Consider the following 20624-nt stretch of genomic DNA (forward strand, 5'->3'; position numbering starts at 1 on the left):
CACATATTCACGGGTAGCCACTGGGGCTCTCAGATGTCGAGAAACCTCTTTACTGCCTCACTAAGTATTGCCTACAGGCTCTGGACAAGTTATTTACTGTCCCATGACACTAGAGAACATCTGAGTCAGACTGACTGGGTTGAATCACTGCCTCACTACTTAGTAGATGGGTGACTTTGGGCAAATTGCTTAACTTCTCTAGACTTCAGTTTCCTCATCTGTAAAATGGGGATAATCCCTATTTGCACATTCCTAAACCCTATTTGCATATATTGTGAAGATAAATATGATAACTCATGTAAAATACTTAGCACAATACCTCTCACATAGTGAGTACCCAATAAATGTTAGCTTCATCATCATCATTACGGACAATGTCCACGGTCATACATCAAAGGTACACACATGGACACCTATAGTTATACATATGTCTACGGAACACCCTGAATGCAGACACAAATGTAAACAGTCATCTCTCCAGCACTTAAGGCAGTTAGGAATGAACCCAGGCAGGGAACACAGGAAGAGAAGCCAGCTTGCGGTGGAGGCTTACGCACAAAAAAAAACGAGGCTGACAATGGAGTTTAGGGCTCATTGAGTTTAAGTTGCTGGATATTTCCAGGGAGAGTCAGAGGTCATCAGGTATAGGACTAAACCAGTGATTCCCAACCAGGGGCAATTCTGCACTCCCACCCCCACAAGGGGACATTTGTCAATGTCTGGAGACATTGTGGTCTGTCATGACTGCGGTGGGGGGATGGTCTCTCTACTGGTATCTAGTGGGTAGAGGCCAGTGACATCTACTAAACATCCTATGATAAACAGGACAAATCCACCCCCACCTCCAAACAAAGGATTATTCAGTCTAAAATGTCATTTGTGCCCAGGCTGAGAAACCCGATACTGAACTAATGACCCAGCTTTAGTTTATAGCAAATATTCTCTCCAAAAGCTTACATTTATATTTGATCATGTGTAAATTAGTTATGCTTACAAAATACTGTCTTTTGTGAAATCAGCAGAATCATCATTTTTACTCCAGTTTACAGTTGAGGAAATTGAGGTTTTGCAGAAATCTAACTCATGCCTCCTTGACTCAATAGCCCTTATGCTAAACAAAGAATAACTATTTTGTCTGCAAAAATAAAGCTTTCTAGATACTCTCAAAAATAATAGACTGAGTTGGTTCTCATCTCATCCAAGAGCTACATTCCTATAATTCAAAGCTTTCAGACATTTCACTGGCAGGTCCTGTGAGGAAAAACAAGGCCCCAGAAGTCTTACACACATACTCTTTTAGATTCCTGGAGTCACCAAAGTCCATCTCTAACTCTTCTGCCCTGAGAAGCACAGCAAAGTTGATCCCAGTATTCATAAGGCATCACACATGTCTACTAGACACGTTTATTACACATCAATTGGTTCGTGCCTGGATATGCCTTGTTCTTAATCCAAGTTTGGTCAAAGGAGATCTATGGCCCATTTCAAGGCCAAGGTAAGTGACAACACAGTTTATACTGAAACCCAACCTCATGTTCCAAGACACTTAGCAACACATACTTAATAGCATCACATGTTTCACCAGCAAAGCTGACTCCAACTCAATGCAAAATGTCCTGGGTGGGAATGAAAGCACCCAAGTCTACCCACTTAGTCAGAAGCTCCCCAGGAGAAACATTTTCCAGGACACTAGGAATCTAGGGATTCTCCCCATTTATCTGTCAGGACAAAAGGTGGCAAGGCCAAATGATTTCCAGAACTGCTTCAGAATCTCAGGAGAGAATGTCTTCTTTCTACTGAATTTGTTCTTTCATGAGACTACTGAGTCTCACCTATTAAAAATAATCATCTTGTGGGAGGGAGGGAGACGCAAGAGGGAAGAGATATGGGGATATATGTATATATATATAACTGATTCACTTTGTTATAAAGCAGAAGCTAACACACCATTGTAAAGCAGTTATACTCCAATAAAGATGTTAAAAATAATAATAATAAAAATTAAAATAAAAATAATCATCTTGGAGACTAAGAGATCTTGACATCCAAAAATCAGTGCCCAGAATCATCCCTTCCCTTTCTCCCATCAGAGAATATGCAGCTAAAATTTGTCAAGATCCTCTCAGAGATCATATATTTCAATCTACACTTAAAGTGGACTAACTATACCTAAGAACATACCTTAAACACCATGCTATTTTTCACTGACAGACCCCATGGGCATCCATAGATGAATCATTACTCTGGTGGAGAAACTAACATTGACCATGCAAATAAGTTAGTCATAAAATTAGACGGAGAGCAACACAAGGGTCTAGAACCTTGCTACTCAAAGTGTGGTCCATGGCTTTGCCATCGCTTGGGAGCTTGTTAGAAAGGTAGAATTCCAGGCACATCTCAGACCTCAATTAGCGTTTTAACAAGATCCCCAGAGGATTCTCAGCACTTTAGGGCTTGAGAAGCATGTATCTAGAACTTAGCAACCCTTCCTAAAACCCAACCACCATGTCTGTGTCTTGGAAGTTAACACATGTATTTTCACATCTTTTTTCCTTTAGTAAATGTATAATTATATGAAGTTGACATACCACTCATGCTTCAAATGGTGGCAGATATGACTGATGCTTGAAAACATTTACATGTTGCTGTACAAGGACATTTCTGAAACAGACTGAGTGTCACCCATACCGCCCTAGATATGCCCTGCTTCTTCAGGGGCCCATTTTTAATAGATAATTACTGACAACAATTTCCAAGATTGGAAAAGGAAAACAGAGAGAAAGGAAGGAGGAAGGTGACATCATTCCAAAACAGCACAAAGCTCCTATTTACCAGTTTTCTACCTGTAGAACTTTCGGCAAAGGATGCATCATTTTGTATGTACTTCACTTAACCTGCAGTGGTTTAAGCTTATGAGTCCATTTGGGAAGCCAAACTAGGCTCAAAGGGTACCATTGCTTCAACCAGTGAACGCAGGTGGCTCAGCCCTAATTCTTCTCTAATAAAAACAACAACTTCTAGAGTACAGAGACCTGGGGACCCAAAGTCTCACCTGCTCTGCACCTCTGGGAAAACAATGCTACTGTTTCTTCTCCACCTAAGACTTTTTTACCCTCTCCCGATACTCATGTCATTATTGAGGTATAAGAAAGACAAGACAGACCCACCTGGAATCTCCGCATGTCACGTGGGTTTCCCGCATTCTTTAGGCAATTTTGGTTACACTTGAGGAAAAATTTCAAGAAGAACCTGTGAAGAAACAAATTATCACGGTTAGCATTTCAGTCCTGACACAGAAGGGAAAAAAGTAGTAAGTCACTTCTGGGTCATGCATTCTATTCTCTGCACGTTTCCTGAAATATTCAGAATGATGTTAGAGCCAGTATTTTGTTTAAAGCTTTAGCCTTTGTTTTGCATCCAAGCTGGACCTTCTTTATGAAGAGAATGCTCTCCGTGCTGCCAACAGATGTCACAAAAGAATTAAGCCCCCAAGGAAGTATGTTCACTCATAAAGAGGGTAAGTCTTCCCCATAATTTAAGGCAGGGTCCAATTGGAGATAATTGCCTGAGAATTACTCATAGTCCCCAACAACAACATGTAATTTAAGCCCCGTAAATTCACAGATGATGAACCGGCAAGATACACGCTAGATGAATGTAAGGAGATGGTAAACACTTTTTATCTTAGCATCTCCAAATAAAATATTCTAATTAGGAGTACTTATGAGAAGTAGGTAAGATTCACATACTGACTGAAATCCTTTGGCTTCTTGAACATATCCCATATGTTTTCCTTACATGCATGCTATAGACAAAAGCTATTTGTGATGGAAGGAGGAACGTCCTGCCTCACTGCCACCTTGATCTCTGAATTGATTCTAGAGTGAGATCTATGGGTTTCACTGGCTAGGGTGACCAAAGGTCCCAATTTGCCGGGAATAATTCTAGTTTACACCAGTTGTATTAGTGTAAGTATGAACAGTACCCACTTTAACTTTCAAAAGTGTCCTGGTCTGGGTGATAACTTGGATGAGTTATTTCTATATTTCTCAGCTGGCAGTTGTTAAAGTTCATCACAGAAAGGCAGCAAGGATCAAAAGTGTCCAGTTAGGGCATTCTTGTTGGCCACCTACAATTAAACCTCTCCACCTGCCTATGTTTGGGGAAAGAAGCATTTTAAAAGCTGCCGAAAGTTCTTCATTCCTTTTTACTTTTAGTGCTGTGAATTTCAGGCCCAAATATTTTCCCAAAATGTTACACTGCATTAAAATGTTGATTAGTTAAATTCCCATAGGAATTTTCTTGTCTTCACCTTTTCTCCGCTTCAAGTCTACACTGGAGTAAAATCCCTACTTCAATACACATAATTTGTGAAGAACTGTCACTCCAGGATGCCTCAGTCCGGTCTTAGCTCTGAGTACAAAGCCTATCAACCAAATAACACCTCTGTAATGACAGCATAGCACAAAGATGCACCAAATTCAGCCAATTTCTGAAAACCAAACTGAGAGATATCCCAGCAGAATCTCTCTCCTCCCTGGTCTCTTAGAATATGCCAAGAGGGAAGTATGGCGTGGGAATAACTCTTTGAAGAGAGACAATGACTTTGTCAACCCAAAAATAACATTTTAAAATGTAAACATCTTCCTGAAATGGCTCTTTCAACATCATGCAACACTCAACTGCCCATCAGTAAAAGCTGGCTTCTGAACAATCCTTCATCCCTACTTCCAGGTTCTCTTCACAGAGGCCAAAGTTTATCAACATTTTGAACAAGACAAATGACTCATGGAACACTGCTGAAACCCAACTGTGTAAAATGAAATCCAGCTCAAAGGCAACACTGTCATTCCCTAGCCCAACTGGCCAGTGCTGACTCCTGACTTCAGTAGTAGTCTGGGCGAAAGGAAAGGGGTTTGAGAGAGTGGTCACAATCCTAGGTGCCTTTGCACTGTCCCTTTCCTCTGAACTCTCAGAGGCAAATGCTGGGTAGTCCTAGTGATCACACATTGCTGTCAGACTCTGTTTAATGTGGTGGAGGTCGGGACCGTGAGTCTGCCATCTTGCTGGGGTTCAAGCCTACATCCAAAGACACCTGAAATGTGAAAACTGGCTGCTTCTTCCAAGCATAGCTGGTTGGAAGGGAATATTTAAAAGCCACCCAAACCCCAGGACAGGGCTGATTATCACGAAGTTGACAGTAAGAGTCAGCTTGGTATGATAGAAAAGCCACAACCCTTAGAAATACCCAGAACGGGATTCCCATCCAAACTCTGACAGGTACTGCTGTGTGACCTTGATAAATAGCTGAACTTCTCTGCACCACACTTTTCTTATCTATAAATTGGGTATAATACCAGTCCCTACCATATAAGGCAAGTGTGAAAATTAACTGCAATGATGCATAGTGTCTGGAACACAGTAAGCATGGTGATGGTGGCAGCGATAATAATCATGTCTTTCATGTATTAGGTGCTTACTTCGTGCTCAGAACGCTAAGAATGTCAAATGCATTTTCCCAACTCAAGCCTCCTAAATAAACTCCAGTATTAATCCCATTTTATTGATGAGGAAACTGAGGTTCGGAGAAGTTAAATAAGTTGCCCAAAGGTTATTAAATGTGAATCAACTCAAATTTGCACAGAGCCTGTGCTTTTAACCATTATGCTATAGTAGTTTTAATAATAATAGAAGTAGTGCAATATTGATATTAATAGTAATTGTACCATTGACAGCAACTGTACTAATAATGGCAATTGCACAAATAAGTGTAATCATAAGACTAATTATTAGTACGATTATTTCCACTCCGTCAACATGAATATTGTGGAGGGAGACGTCGCTGCCTTTCTCCATCCAGTGGGCACCCGGCTCCCATTCCCGGTTCCCCAGGGTTGATAATATTTGCTGCCTGTGTGTGTTTAAGCCATTTGAGCCCAGACTCGACAGCCAGATTCAGGTTGTGTTAGAAGGAGCTGTCAGCACACCCTCTGACATCCTCAAGTCAGACAACTGCTAGCCCCCGTGAGGGGGTCCATCTGGTGCCAAAATGGCTTTTGAAAGACCAGCAAACAGGACGCTAGCTCTGCCAGAGAGAAACAGAATCAAGGGAGCAGGGGAATCTTCTGTCTCAGCGATGAGCCGGGGCGAGGCGCCTGTCACCAGCCCATCGTTAGCACAAAAGCTATGCCGGGCACACACCAGATCCCCATTACCCTAAGCAGCCCTGTCACTTGGCACGCTGGCAGAATCTCCTGCCCGCCCTCTCAACAGCAGACCACTAGCTGAAATTGAAGGCTTGACCATCTGTCGTGGGGAAGAGACGGCATCAACTGGTGCCTGGGGCCTCGCACAAGCCCTTATGTGGCAAAGACACTCTGAAGGGCCAGTTCTTTCGGAGAAAGCCAGCCCTACCCCAGGGGGAGCATCAGGAACTCTTTCAAAGTTTTCCCCCAAGTAGATGCCAAATGTCTGACCCTTTCGGATCACACTGCCTCAAAGGAACTGAGAGGAGTTAGAAGCAGGAGTTAAAAATATCCCCACCGAGACACGAAGTTAGACATGGTACACAAACTCGGGGGATGATTTATCAGGCTGTTTTTAAGGCATTTGTAAACCTGGGGGACACGTGCACTTCTGCTGGCCTATGGAGAAGATCTCAGATTCCGAGGGGGTGCTTTGAACAAAGCGGAGGTTAGTGTAACTCAAGACCTCACTTTTGTCTAACAAATTACCACATTTTGAGTGTCGGGTGTGTTTGATAACGTTGTCGGGGGAAAGAGTGTGCAGCCTTACCCCAACCGTGGGAAACTGACCTAAGGCAGGACAAAGCCCCTATTGACCCTTTAGCGTTCCAAAGAGTTCTATAAACTACAGGAAACAGCCCAACCAGGACCAAACTCCAGGATTTTTTTTTTTTTTTGGTAGGGGGGAGGAGTGGCGAGAAACCTGACACCTTTCTGTTAACTTTCGATACGAATAATATCTTGTGTTCATGCAGTGTTATATTATCCAAAGCACTTATATACCCAGAATCTCACTAAATACTCACAAAAGTCCTACAAATTAGGCAGGCCAGGAATGATCAACCCATTTGAATGGTAAAAAAACTAAGACTCCACAAAATTAAGATATTTATCTACAGTCAAAACTAAGCTAATACCCTATATTAGCCCAAAGGACTCGTCATGGTATGAATTTTCTCCGTGATTTACAGGACTTTATAAGTGACCTAAACCAACACTGAGTCTATCTTCCTCGTCGTGCATACGGGAAAATTGAGACATCAGAAGACACGACAATACTCACACAGTTATAATCATTCTGAGAGATAAAACTATAATCCACATGTCCTGACTTCTAGTTGCATGATTTTTCCAATACAGTGTTAGCTTTTCAAAAGCCAACCCAATAAAAGCTCAACACCAGAGCTACTGCACTACTTAGTCTACTACCTCAATTAGGAAAGTGACAGTCATAAAACCAAAAGTGACATCCTATTGAAAGTTGTGTTTAAGTTCACCAATGAGGCTAATGTAGGACATTACCCATCGTTGAACATTAACTGAACCGACCACACACATTTGTAGAACATAATTGTTTATTCAGTGATTTCCTTGTGTCACATTTTACCAACCAATAGATATTCAGTATTAGGAGTAGCTTTCATGTGACAAGCACAGTGCTGGATACCAAAGGTACCACTAGGCTCCCCCAAAAGGAAAGTTGATGAAATTAGCCAACAGGATATGACCCATCCATACGAGGACGTAAAATAACAAAAAATTATCTCTGTATACCCAGCACATGGCACAAGACTCAGAACCAATGGGTTTTCAGTAAATATTTGTACAACTAAACAGAATCCAGGACCTCCTAAGGGTAGAAATGGGAACATTCTAAAATGAAGACAGCAGTAGAGTATACTGGACAGGAGCCTGGGTTAAAGATAAGACAAGCCTGGGTAAATTTCTACAATTCCCTGAACCTCAGTGGCCTCAATAAAACATGGGAATAACAGTACCTCCCTCTTAGCAACATGGTGTGGCTTTCATCGTAATTCTAGCTTTACTCTTTAATTAACTGTGTGACTTTAGAAAAGTTACTTATCCTCTCTGTGCCTCAATTTTCTCATCTGTAAAATGGGGACAATAAAAGAAACTACTTCAGAGGGTTATTGAGAATTAAATGAGTAATATATGTGGAGTGTTTAAATAGTACCTGGCATAGAAGAAGAGATAATTATTTTCATTATCATTTGTCCCTGGCCACTGCTCACTGCCTAACACTCAGAGATATTGAGATTTTTCAGGTACAGAAAGTATTCTTCTCTCTTTGAATGTTAAGGTTAAGAAAAGAAGCCAAGATCTATGTATCTGACGAGAACTATAGGTTTCATTGAGTGACCTACAAAAAGAAATAAAAAAGAAACCAAAGAGAGATAATAATGACTACAGCAGCTCTACCCAAAGGCCAAGACATAAAGGAGAGAGGTAGTAGCTTAAATCACAGAGGACTCCAGCTAGTCACAACTGACGGGCATACACAGTAAAACCGTCCATTAGGCAACAGCTTATACATCATTAATTATTATGCAAAGTGTTGCAATAGATCTGGGCTGAGCAGGTTGAGTTTTCACCTCCCCCACCCCAATTCTGAAAAATCATGTCTGGATGTTTTCAGCCGCTCTCATAATGTCCAGGCTGGAAAGGAACAGCATCAAGGCACACCTAAACTAAGACATAAAAGCCCCATTTGCAGTCTTAAGCCTCTCTGAAAGTTCCTCTGACTTATGCCCACAGATGGTTATGTGGCAGACGATCCTTCTCAAAGATATTCAAGACACGGAGACTCACTCTGGCCCAGTGAAGGAAACAGCTGTGTGGAAACAACCGTGGGGTCCCTTCTGTGTGAAATTCAAGCTGTTCCCACACACACTCGCTGGAGGGTAGAGAGAGAAATGCCTCATGATTCAAAGGGCCTCTTTGGAGGAGTTCCTGTCATAGACTGAGCCATCTTCCTTGCTTTGACGACGAAGAGCAGAACTGCCTGCTCCAGGACCAGATCTACTGCCCAGATGTAACCAAGGAAGACTTTCCAGGAGTACAAGGATTCTCTCAAATTAAAAATACTTAACCAGAAAGCACCTATCCCTATCCAGACCGCCCGAGATGCCAGAGACTGTTTCAGAAATGCCATCACTACTCCATGGGAGCCCTCCATGAAGAGGTAAACACGAGTCCATGGCCACTGCCATGAAAAATAGATCTCCCTTCAAAACAGGGGACGAAAACAGCTAGAAAGAGAAAACTTTATTTTCAATGTCAACACTTTTGGGTTCCTAGTCCACAGGAAAAGTTGTAGAGTACAGTTCATGCATGTGAAAATATGATACCCCTAAGTCTGCCAAAATCCTAGGGATGCCACCAGGGCAGACTGAGGAGGCTGAACCTCTGCGAGGGCAAAGGTTTCTCACCGCCTGGCTGACCGCCTCTCCTTTCCTGATATTCAAGTACGCTGCTGAGAGAGGACCTGCCTTGACTCAAACCGCCCCCCCCCCCCACCAGTTCTGTCTGAGAGATGAGGAAGGCAGGAAGGGGAGAACGAGGGTCACAGAGAGGCTTCTACACAGATGAGGCACATTCTCTCCTCCCTCCCCACAGTGGGAGGTGGAATGATACCACGCTGTGGCTCTATCTTGGGGATCCCAGAGGGAGAGCACGTGCTGCCCCTATTCTTGGCCACTGACTTCAAGGAGTTTGCCTTTTCCCGTGGCCAAGGTCCCTCGGATCTTAGACATTTCTGCAAAGTGTTCTCAGCCTGAAGGGACGAACATGATCAACTTGAAAAGCATCCCTGACCTCAGAGCTCAAGCTGGGCCGTAATGGAAGGACATAATTAGCGGCGAGGATTTACCAAAAAGAAAGAAAAAGGTGTTTGGGATAGCAGAGCAGCAGAATAAAGAATTTAAAAATAGTTTTCAGTAAAAGGACCCACAACAAACAGGTCTCCTGGCGCTAAAAGTCAAATCTGAAAGGTGGGAAAAAGCACCAGGAAAGTGAGAGGGGAGGACAAAATAACCAGTGGCCAATGGGGAAAGAATAAATCACAATTCTTTAGAAATGACATGGAGAAGGGAAGCCAGAGCAAGGGTGCTGTAGCTTACACCAACTGTTACAAGGTTAGACTGGAAATTAAATGAGAAAGCATCACACATCCAAAGAACTGTAGAACGTGGTGTGGCAGAGCAGGCGTTCATCTTCAGGGATACTCTTTTATGAAGATTACTCAAATGCCAAGTGTTTCTTGCTTAAATGTATTAAGGTACAAACCCTGGCCCTGGGCAGACATTTTGAGTCACCCTAGTAGTTTGATTTGCAGCAGGAATGAGGCAGATAACAAAACCAAGTATTGTCCACTGACGGAGGAATGCATAAAGAAGATATGGTACATATATACAATGGAATATTACTCAGCCATAAAAAAGAACAAAATAATGTCATTTGCAGTGACATGGATGGACCTAAAGATTGTCATACGGAGTCAAGTAAGTCAGACAGAGAAAGACAAATATATAATATCGCTTATATGTGGAATCTAAAACAATGGTACAAATGAACTTATTTACAAAACAGAAATAGAGTCACAGATGTAGAAAACAAACTTATGGTTACCAAGGGAGGAAGGGGGGAGGGATAAATTGGGAGATTGGGATTGACATATACACACTACTATATATAAAATAGATAACTAATAAGGACCTACTGTATAGCACAGGGAACTCTACTCAATATTTTGTAAATGACCTATATGGGAAAAGAATCGAAAAAAGAGTGGATAGATGTATATGTATAACTGATTCACTTTGCTGTACAGCAGAAACTAACACAACATTGTCAATCAACTATACCAATAAAAATTAATTAAAAAACAAAACAAAACAAAAAACAAACCCAAGTATTTGTCCTTCTTGGGGCTGGGCATAGACTGAGAATGTATTTGTCTTAAACTGTTTCCATTACAAGGATCATGATCTGCAATGAATCACATGGCACAGAGTTCCTGCAGACCCAGGGATAGGATCTGAGACGGGCATTTCTGGTCACTGGTGCAAATCCTTCCCCAGGCTGGAAAAGATGCAAATGCAGTGGCAACTTTGTTTCAATAACAATGACCCATCCCACAAAGCCCGGCCTAAAAGGTGAAGTGGGAGGAGCCTCAACACCTCAACTTAGCAGGTACTACAGCAGACACATGAGTATACCATGTACAAGACACTGTTCTGAGTGCTTTACATGTATTAATCCATTTACTCTTCACAACAACCCTACGAAGTACTATCTCAATTCTCATTTTATAGATAACACTACTGAGGGGTTATGAGATTTGCCCAAGGTTTCCTATCAAGTAAGTGGTAGAGCTGGGATTTGAATGTAGGCAGTTTGGCTCCAAAACCCACATCCATGAAACTATGTTCCTTTGTATGTTATATATATGATAGATATTATAGGACTACAGATCATTGACCATATCTAGCTATTCTCTTATCAGCATCATCAAATTCATTCAAGATTACAGCTGAAGTCACCATACAAATTTCTGGTATTGCCACTAGAATATTCCCAATTATAAATGTTAATGTGTTTCAATTTTGCTTATGCACACCCTCGCCTATTTCAAATGCATTTTAACCACAATTAATGACCAGTGGGTCTGGTAATAGAGTCAAACCAAGTTCAGAGAATGATGGCCAAAGCAAAAACAGTGTAACCTGGGTCTCTTGGGAGGAGTCAGTGAATATCACCTTAAGGATTTAGTTATACTATCTGTGGTTACCAGTTCCACAAGCCACTATCTTTGAATGTCTTTCTTGCAGACAGAAAGCCACAGGTTGAAAATAAAAGGCTTTTAGTACCCCTCTGTTTAATACCTATGTGTATAAAATTTTAAAGCAGACTCATTTAGAATCTGATGTTACAATTTCACTTTTCCTCCTAAGGACTCTAAGAGTTTCGATATTAATTTCCCCTGTGGAGGTGACCGACACCAGAGAAAGATCAAGAAGTTCAAATCCACAGTAACTGAAACATGAGGGTTTTTTTGAACACCCAAGTCACTACTGTTTTTCAAGACTTTATGAACTGTAAATGTTCAGTGTCATTCATTTACTCAATCAATAAATATTCCCAGAGAGCCTAACATGTACCAGTTCTTCTCCCTTAATACCAACTGTACTAAGATCACACTGACTTTGGTTCAAGTTTTTCTCCAAAAGAAAAAAAAAAAACTTTTATTTTTAAGGAAACCACTTAAAAATAGAATTTCCAGGGGAAAAAAGTGGGCGCTGCAGGTGATAGGGTTTGTGAGTAATTACCAAGACAGGTTGAATACTCATAAAGTATTAATCTGTTGTGAGTGTTCCGGCCATGGCTGGATCAGGGGATCGGTCAAAGTCCCTAATAATGTCAAGATTTTACCTTTCCAGGCACATTGGTCCCCTACTCTTTACCTTCTTGCATTCTTCGCTTCAGTCACGTCGAGATACACCCTGCGCCCTGAACATGAAGTTTCCTTCCTGCCTTCCCCAAAGGCTGGATTCCTGGATCTGAAATGCCTTCCCCAACCCCACACCATCTCACCCTCCCATAATCCTACTTATCTTCCAGGTGCAGTTTAAATGCACTGAGCCCAAGAACCTCAGCTAGAATGAATCATTCCCTCCTCCACTCTGCTACAGCTCTGGTCACACTCCGTCCTCACATTCTGTACTCCAGTCACTTGAGTAATCATCTGCCCCCTCCACAGCACTGCAGACACCTTTACAGTGTCTCTGTCTTCCCCACAGCACCAGGTACAGCTGTATTTGGAAAACAGTAAGTAAATATCCGACTTGATTGACCGTTAGTATTAATGGCAGTTAACTTTGAATTACAGCACAAAGATGACGTCTTTCTTTTTTCCACTTTTTTCTCTGTTCTCTGAATTTCTTCTGAATAGGCATTACTTTAAGAAAAGACAAACAACTTAATTTTTGTAAAAATGGAAGTGAATATCATTCAGAATAGAACCTAGGGAATGCTGCCCCCATTTTGCAATGGATAAATTAGGGACTAAAAATGATGAGTGTCTTTGCCAAAGTCTTTATGCTCTAAGATATGCCAGTTGATGCAAATGAGAACACCTAAGAGCTATCCATCTCATACTCTGTAAAATGTAGATCATTTATTAGTTTCTCATATGCATAATTCATAAAAGAGTATCAACTGGGCAGATTCCACACCATTGGTATCCTCAATTTCCTACTTTAAAATTCCTCAACATCAAAGTTTAAAATATTTTATTTAAGTTAAACTTGCCATTGGTCTTAAGGCATTTAAGCATAACCCAAAGGGACAAAATGTCATGTAACTAATAGTATGAAATGGATCACCTCTCTCCAAAATTCTACATACCCTTCTGATGACTTCATTGAAACCCAGTGGTTAAAGCTCTTGGTGATTTGCTATCTCTTGGTTCAGCCTATTTCTTTAAGTTATCCATTAAATTATTCAGTCCCTCCTTCATTAAGTATTAACTAAGCACCTACTACATGCCAAGCTCAAGCTCAGAAGACAACTTCACCCCTGCCCTTATAGAAGCTCATCAAAGTGCAGGCCACCTATGTCAGAATTATCTGGTAATCTTGCCCTGGTGGGAGTTGGCTCGGGGGTAAGATACTCAGATAATTCGGATGTACACTGAATGTTGAGCCTTGATATCTAATGTATTTTTTAAAGTCAAAAGTCATGTCAATACCATGTGACAAATGCAAAGTTATACACCAGAAATAGTGAACTGCACAGAAGGGATGGACATCTAATCATGTGTCATTGAAACCAGGTGTAAAAACTTATGTCAAATCACCTCTGAGTAAAAAGAAAAATTAAATTCATTCACCCACCCCACCTCCTGTCCAATATAAGCCACAGAGAAAGAAAGGAGTTCCTGGTTGCCAGGGAAAGCTGATACTTGACAAATTTTTGCTTCAAGGAAAAGAAATAAGCTCATTTTTCTACCAAACAGGAAAGAAAAGATAAAGGCATCAGCTGAAGAAGTTGTTCCCCAAGAGAGAAGCAAGAAGTCTTGCTAGGATGAAAATTATTTCTAAGCCTATTTAAACCTCAACATCCCTTTTTTAAAAATCTCACTCCCCTTGTCTGTTCACTTTTCTGGCCACATCCTTCCTCATCCCAATCTCAGCATCATTCTGTGTTGCCTCCCATCCTCCAGGCTCACACACCATTGGGGATAATGAATTTAATTTGAGCAATGGCTTTCATTGAAAAAAAAATCACTGCATTCCAACATGCCACACAAGTGAAGTTCAGACAAAAACAAGTGACTCCTTAATTTGGATTTAAAGCTCAGGATCAGTCTCCAAATAAAAATGACCAGTGGGCATCATGCCCACAGAGCACTGCCAATAATCTCATGAGCTCCAAATTATTCCAGTTTATATTATGGGCGATCCAATAAGTCTGTGTGTTCTAGTTCATAAAAATATAAGAAGAAATTTATCATTTTAAAATCATAATGCAAAATAGAGTCTGACATGTTATTAAGCACTATTTCTCATGATATCATAAGGATGCTGATGGAATATGAAACTAAAGCAATATTGTAGATGAACAATGACATAATTGAGACTTTCTGAGGGTGCTTTGCAGCTCACAGGTCACACTCCCTTGCCCTCCCCTCCCAACAAGTCACTCTTAAACAGCTTCAGTTTAAACCAGAAACACTGGAAACAAAACTCCAAAGAAGCTTTTATCACAAAAATTGGTTGATCATTTAGTAAAATGGGACAAGAACTTAGAAATTATCTAGTCCATATATTCTTAATCTAGAGTCAATGGATGGTCTACATATGGCTCTTGAATACCTGAACATTGTACCCAAAGTTTTATCCATACTTTTTTTCTGTAGAATGGGTCCAGATTGCAGAAGGAATCAGTGAGTTGATTGCCCAGAATCCATTTTCCCCTATTTTTGATAACAGTCCTCCATGCTTCTTTTGAAAAACGTCCTTGTTCTCACCCAAGAGTCCTTGTATTTCATCAGTATGAAGTCATTCCACACCTGGGCCACAGCGGTGCCTGTAATCCAGGCCTGACCAGTCATGGCATCACTCCCCCAACTATATGACTGCTTTAGAGATGAGTTTGTAATCCAAGTCAAGCCAATCAGGCCCAATCCAAGCTAGCTGGAGGACTTTTGCCTGAGTGGCTCAAAACAGAGATGGGCTCCATTCTTCTTAGAGTTGAACCTGGAAAAATGTGAGGCTGTGTGTGCTGGAAAATTCTATTCTTCGAGATGAAACCATAATAGAATAAAATCCACTAGTATCCCACCTAATAGAGATCACAGGACAAGGAAACTCTGCTAGGTGGGGAGGAGAGAATGTAGAGGAGTTCACATCATCCGATGCCCTCCAGGAAAGGAGGAGGAAAGTGGAGATGGAGATGTTGACAGAATGATGAAGCTGAGAAGGTAGCAAAAGGAAGGATCCCCCAAAAAAGTATACGTGAAAGAGAGAGAATATTCTACTCTATTGAGCCCTGGTAACTTTCGGGCTGTACAATCTCAATATGCTATGGCCCCCTCTCAACTCTCTGTCCAGATAGATAGATAGATAGATAGATAGATAGACAGATAGACAGATAGATAAATCTCTCCAGGCAGGTAACAACAATGAGTGAACTAGGCTACATGTAACACCTCAGACAGTACCAAGAACTGTAGTAACTGAAGAGAGGATGTCTGGTCCACGTGAGGCAGCCTCACTCTTCTCCAGCTAACTGACTCCACGAGGGAACTTGGGGGCAGCGTTGCCAGAGCTTCCCATTTCGAGAGAAGCTGGAAATACATACTAAGTGTGAAGTCTGCCAATCTTCCAGACAATATAAGGGCCAGATATAACAGATCTGGGAGTGGAGTCCCAGTTTGCATCTCTTGCTCTGAAGTGTAATAACCAAATTAGCAGCAAGTCATTTGTCTGTGAGGCTAGGGCAGGGCTTCTTTGGGCCCATTTTTTAATTTAAAAAAGTAATTTAAAAAAAAGGAGCCCTGGGCTCCCCTGGTGGCGCAGTGGTTGAGAATCTGCCTGCTAATGCAGGGGACACGGGTTCGAGCCCTGGTCTGGGAAGATCCCACATGCCGCGGAGCGACTAGGCCCGTGAGCCACAATTGCTGAGCCTGTACGTCTGGAGCCTGTGCTCCCGCAGCGGGAGAGGCCGCGATAATGAGAGGCCCGCGCACCGCGATGAAGAGTGGTCCCCACTTGCCGCAACTAGAGAAAGCCCTCGCACAGAAATGAAGACCCAACACAGCCATAAATAAATAAATTAATTAAATTAAATAAATATTAAAAAAAAAAAAGGAGCCCTCTGGTTCCACTAAATGGGACTCTCTCATAATAAAAAAAAAAAGTAGTTTTTGCGTTTGAGGTAATGGCATGTTTTGTTTTGTTATTTTTGAGAATCCTTGTCACCTGAAATCCAGATGTACTCAAGCTTGGTTTTCTCCCAGACTTTTGGCAGCTGACATGTTGGGTGATGGGAAAAGTTAGGAAAAACATCTGCACCCAGAAGCACATTTACCAGTATGAGGCTGCCCACGGACATGAATACAGACACAGGGAAAACCGTCCACGCCCACCTGTTCAGAGCTGGATTTCCTAGGGCACTTAATTCAATCAGAAGCAGTAAGTTTTATTAGCATTTTACAACCAATTAACCATGCAGGAAACAAAACACCTGACTCGGTGCCTTCCTCCTGGCTTCTGAAGAGTCTGTGGCCTGGAAAGTCAGCAATTTGGAACAATGTCTATGGAAGAAGATATTACCAACCCGGTACAAGCAAGTTTTCTCCCTTCTTACATTTAATGGGAGGACACATGAGTCTGGGCGGCCTCACTAGCATGGGAATCACCCGTGATTTCACCTAGATCCCCCATTTCACTCAGCAGGTGCCAGGCACTGGGCATTTACAGGGATCATTCCAATGAATCCTGACACTCCCAGACAGTTAGGTCCTATTAATGGCCCCATTTCACAGGTGAATATACTGAGGCCAGAGAGGTTGGTAAAAGAGCACAACATCTCATCCAGGCTGTAAGTAGCAGAACCAGGACCTGAGGCCAGGTTATAGTTCATAACAGAGAGCAAGACTATAGTGTAGGGCTCACTGCCTACACTTGGACCAAGTTAAAAGTGAAACTATATGATAAGAGTGGGCTTCTGTTATTTCCAGGGATAAATCTCCTTAGATGAAAAACAGGTATTCAAACTTGTGCTAAGGTCTACTAGCAATAATTCTTTGCTAAATCAATAATAAAAAATAATGGTATACTTTTTAAACTATGCTTCACTTGAAAAATCATCTCTTTTCTAACTTTTCTTGAATTGCTCTTCAAAAAAAACTCTTGAAAGATGTGTTAGGGGATGGGTAGAGTTGCCCCCATTTGATGGATTAGTCTACTGAGGCTCAAAGAGGTCAAGCGGTATGGCCAAAGTCACTCAGTTGCTTAGTGGCAGCCTCTATTTCGACTCCAGCCTTGGGGTCTTCCTTTTACTTCCACAAACATGCCAAGCTCTTCCTCACTCTGGGCCCTGGAATGACCTGGCCCAGTTCTTTCTCATCCTTTAGATCTCCCTTAGACATCGCCTCCCCAGGGATGACTTTCCTGCATCCTACCTCTGTGGTTCCCTTCAGTCCCCATCACTGTCTTTTTTACCCAGAGCCTAGGATAGGGCTTGACATCGTGCACTAAAATATTTGGGAAATGAATGAACAAGTAATGAATGAATAAATGCCTGGGGGAATTCCCAATTTTCTGATTCTCCTAATTTTTAATAGGGATAGATTGGGAGTTTGGGACTGACATGTACACACTACTATATTTAAAGCAGATAACCAACAAGGACCTACTGTACAGCACGGGAACTCTACTCAATATTCTGTAATAACCTAAATGGGAAAAGAATTTGAAAAAGAGAAAATAATTTGAAAAAGAATAGATATATGTATATGTATAACTGAATCACTTTGCTGTATGTCTGAAACTAACAAAACATTGTTAATCAACTATACTCCAATACAAAGTAAAAATGAAAAAAAATAATAGTGACTAAACAAAAGGATTTTCTCCCCATCACTTCCAGTTAGAACCCTTTGGAGGGTGACAGACGAAAATGAATCCTGCCCCAGAGATATTTAAGGGTCATCTGCTGAAAGGAGACCATGATGTGACCCCCCCACCCCACCCCCAAATGCACACACTTGATCTTAAATGTCTTTCCCAGTTGACTCAAGGCTAGCTTCTTAATTCTGGTGGGAAGACCCACACCACATGGTGGAGATAAGAAAAATGGTGATAAATGAATAGTTTTCCTTACTAATGAAAAGCACAGCATCCTCAGAGTTAAGCAGAGAAGTTGTGGGTGGGTGCTAAAGGCTAAAGTTGAGGTCCCTAATTCTCCCTGAGTTTTCATCTCCTTCTGGGGTGTTCCTGAGATGGCTACCATGTGTAACAAAGGGGCCCCTAACTGAAACCTGACAATTCCCCAACCCCAACTCAGGCTAGGAGCTGTGGAGGGCAGTCGGTCTGCTTGAACCCCGTATGTGTTCTCTCCCAACCAAACAGTCCACTTCCAGAACATGTCTCTGAACCCATAGAGAGTTTTGAGTTTTCTTTTTTTTTTAAAAAAGATGGCTCTTCCCTTACAAAGATAGTGATGATGATAAGTTGTTCTCAAAGGGAACAGTCTGGGAAGATATGGGATTTCATGTATTCTTCCTTGAATTACAGGATCAAGTGTGCATGCACTCTCTACTGCGATGATTCTTAACCATGCCTCAGAATACCAATTTCTTTCGGATCATGGTTGATTTTTTTTTTAAGGGAAAGAGTGCTCCAAAGTAGCCTAATTGAATATTTTACCAAATGTTGGGTTTTAGAAAAATAGTAGGGCTTCCCTGGTGGCGCAGTGGTTGAGAATCTGCCTGCTAATGCAGGGGACACGGGTTCGAGCCCTGGTCTGGGAAGATCCCACATGCCGCAGAACAGCTGGGCCCGTGAGCCACAATTACTGACTGAGCCTGCGCATCTGGAGCCTGTGCTCCGCAACGAAAGGCCACGATAGTGAGGCCCGTGCACCGCGATGAAGAGTGGCCCCCACTTGCCACAGCTAGAGGAAGCCCTCGCACAGAAACGAAGACCCAACACAGCCAAAAATAAATAAATAAATAAATAAATAAATAAATAATAATTAAAAAAAAAAAAAAGAAAAATAGTAGTGAGTAAAAGCATAGCTGATACTTATTGAGTACTTACTATGTGCCAGATACTGTGCTTAGTACATACTTTATTTATTTTTAAATTTGATTGAAGTATAGGTGAATTTACAACGTGTTAATTTCTGCTGTACAGCAAAGTGATTCAGTTATACATATATATATATATTTTTTTTTTTTCATGCTCTTTTCCAATATGGCTTATCACAGGATATTGAATATAGTTGCCTGTGCTATACAAGAGGACCTTATTGTTTATCCATCCTATATATAATAGTTGGCATTTGCTAATCCCACACTCCCAATCCTTCCCTCCCCCTTGGCAACCACAAGTCTGTTCGCTATGTCTGTAAGTCTGTTTCTACTTTGTAGATAAGTTCATTTGTGTCATATTTTAGATTCCACATGTAAGTGATATCATATGGTATTTGTCTTTCTCTTTCTGACTTACTTCGCTTTAGTGTGATAATCTCTAGGTCCATCCATGTTGCTGCAAATGGCATTATTTCATTCTTTTTTATGGCTGAGTAATATTCCATTGTACATATATACCCCATCTTCTTTATCCATTCATCTGTTGATGGACATTTAAGTTTCCATGTCTTGGCTATTGTGAATAGTGCTGCTATGAACACAGGGGAGTACACACTTTATTTTAATCCTCACAGCAACCTGACACTCCTCCATCCACCCAGTCACCCTCCATCCTTGCCCCAACTCTCCAGGGAAGAAAACAGCTGAATGACAAAGAGATTAACTTGTCTTCCAACGGACAGCTCCTGGCAAGTATAGACAAGATTTGAACACAGGGGCTCACTAGGCAGCCTGTGCTCTAAGAGCTGGAACAGAGCTCTCCAGGCACATAGTTTCTCTGCGCTCCTGGAGGACACAGCAGTCAACATGCACTGACAGCTACTGTATTTCTCTCTGTCCATAGACACTATGCGCTAAAATCTGTGCAAATGCTTATCTGTTTTTGAAAAATTTTAAGCTTCCTTCTGTTGTTGAAGCACCCCTCTCCTTCGCGATCTGGACCAAACTTACCCCTGTCATATTCTTCCTCCCATTTTGCACCTTCAAGCTTATGTGGACCACTTCTCCTTCCATTCATCACTCTCTCTGCTTTGCCAACTCTGCACCTTTGCACATGCTATGGCTCCTCCTAGCACACTTCCTCTTTCCCTCTCCCATCCTTTCTCCCCTGAGCAACTAGTCATCATCAGTCAAGACCAAGTTCAAACATTACATGTATTAGGGCACTGCCCTGACCCTCCCAAACCAATATCCCCAAA

At 41.6% G+C, this 20624-nt stretch overlaps 1 protein-coding gene across 11 annotated transcripts in view; it reads right to left on the bottom strand.

Moving 5' to 3' along the window:
• The window catches only part of EBF1 (EBF transcription factor 1), a 398013-nt gene that overhangs the window by 137660 nt on the left and 239729 nt on the right, over positions 1 to 20624 (bottom strand). For all 11 annotated transcript variants that reach the window (XM_068536302.1, XM_068536303.1, XM_068536304.1 and 8 more), the window contains one exon: positions 3168 to 3249. In XM_068536302.1, the coding sequence (XP_068392403.1) occupies positions 3168 to 3249 (82 nt within the window). The remainder of the gene's footprint in view (positions 1 to 3167; positions 3250 to 20624) is intronic.

This window comes from Eschrichtius robustus, chromosome 2 (genome assembly GCF_028021215.1).
Source record: "Eschrichtius robustus isolate mEscRob2 chromosome 2, mEscRob2.pri, whole genome shotgun sequence".
Lineage (NCBI taxonomy): Eukaryota > Metazoa > Chordata > Mammalia > Artiodactyla > Eschrichtiidae > Eschrichtius > Eschrichtius robustus.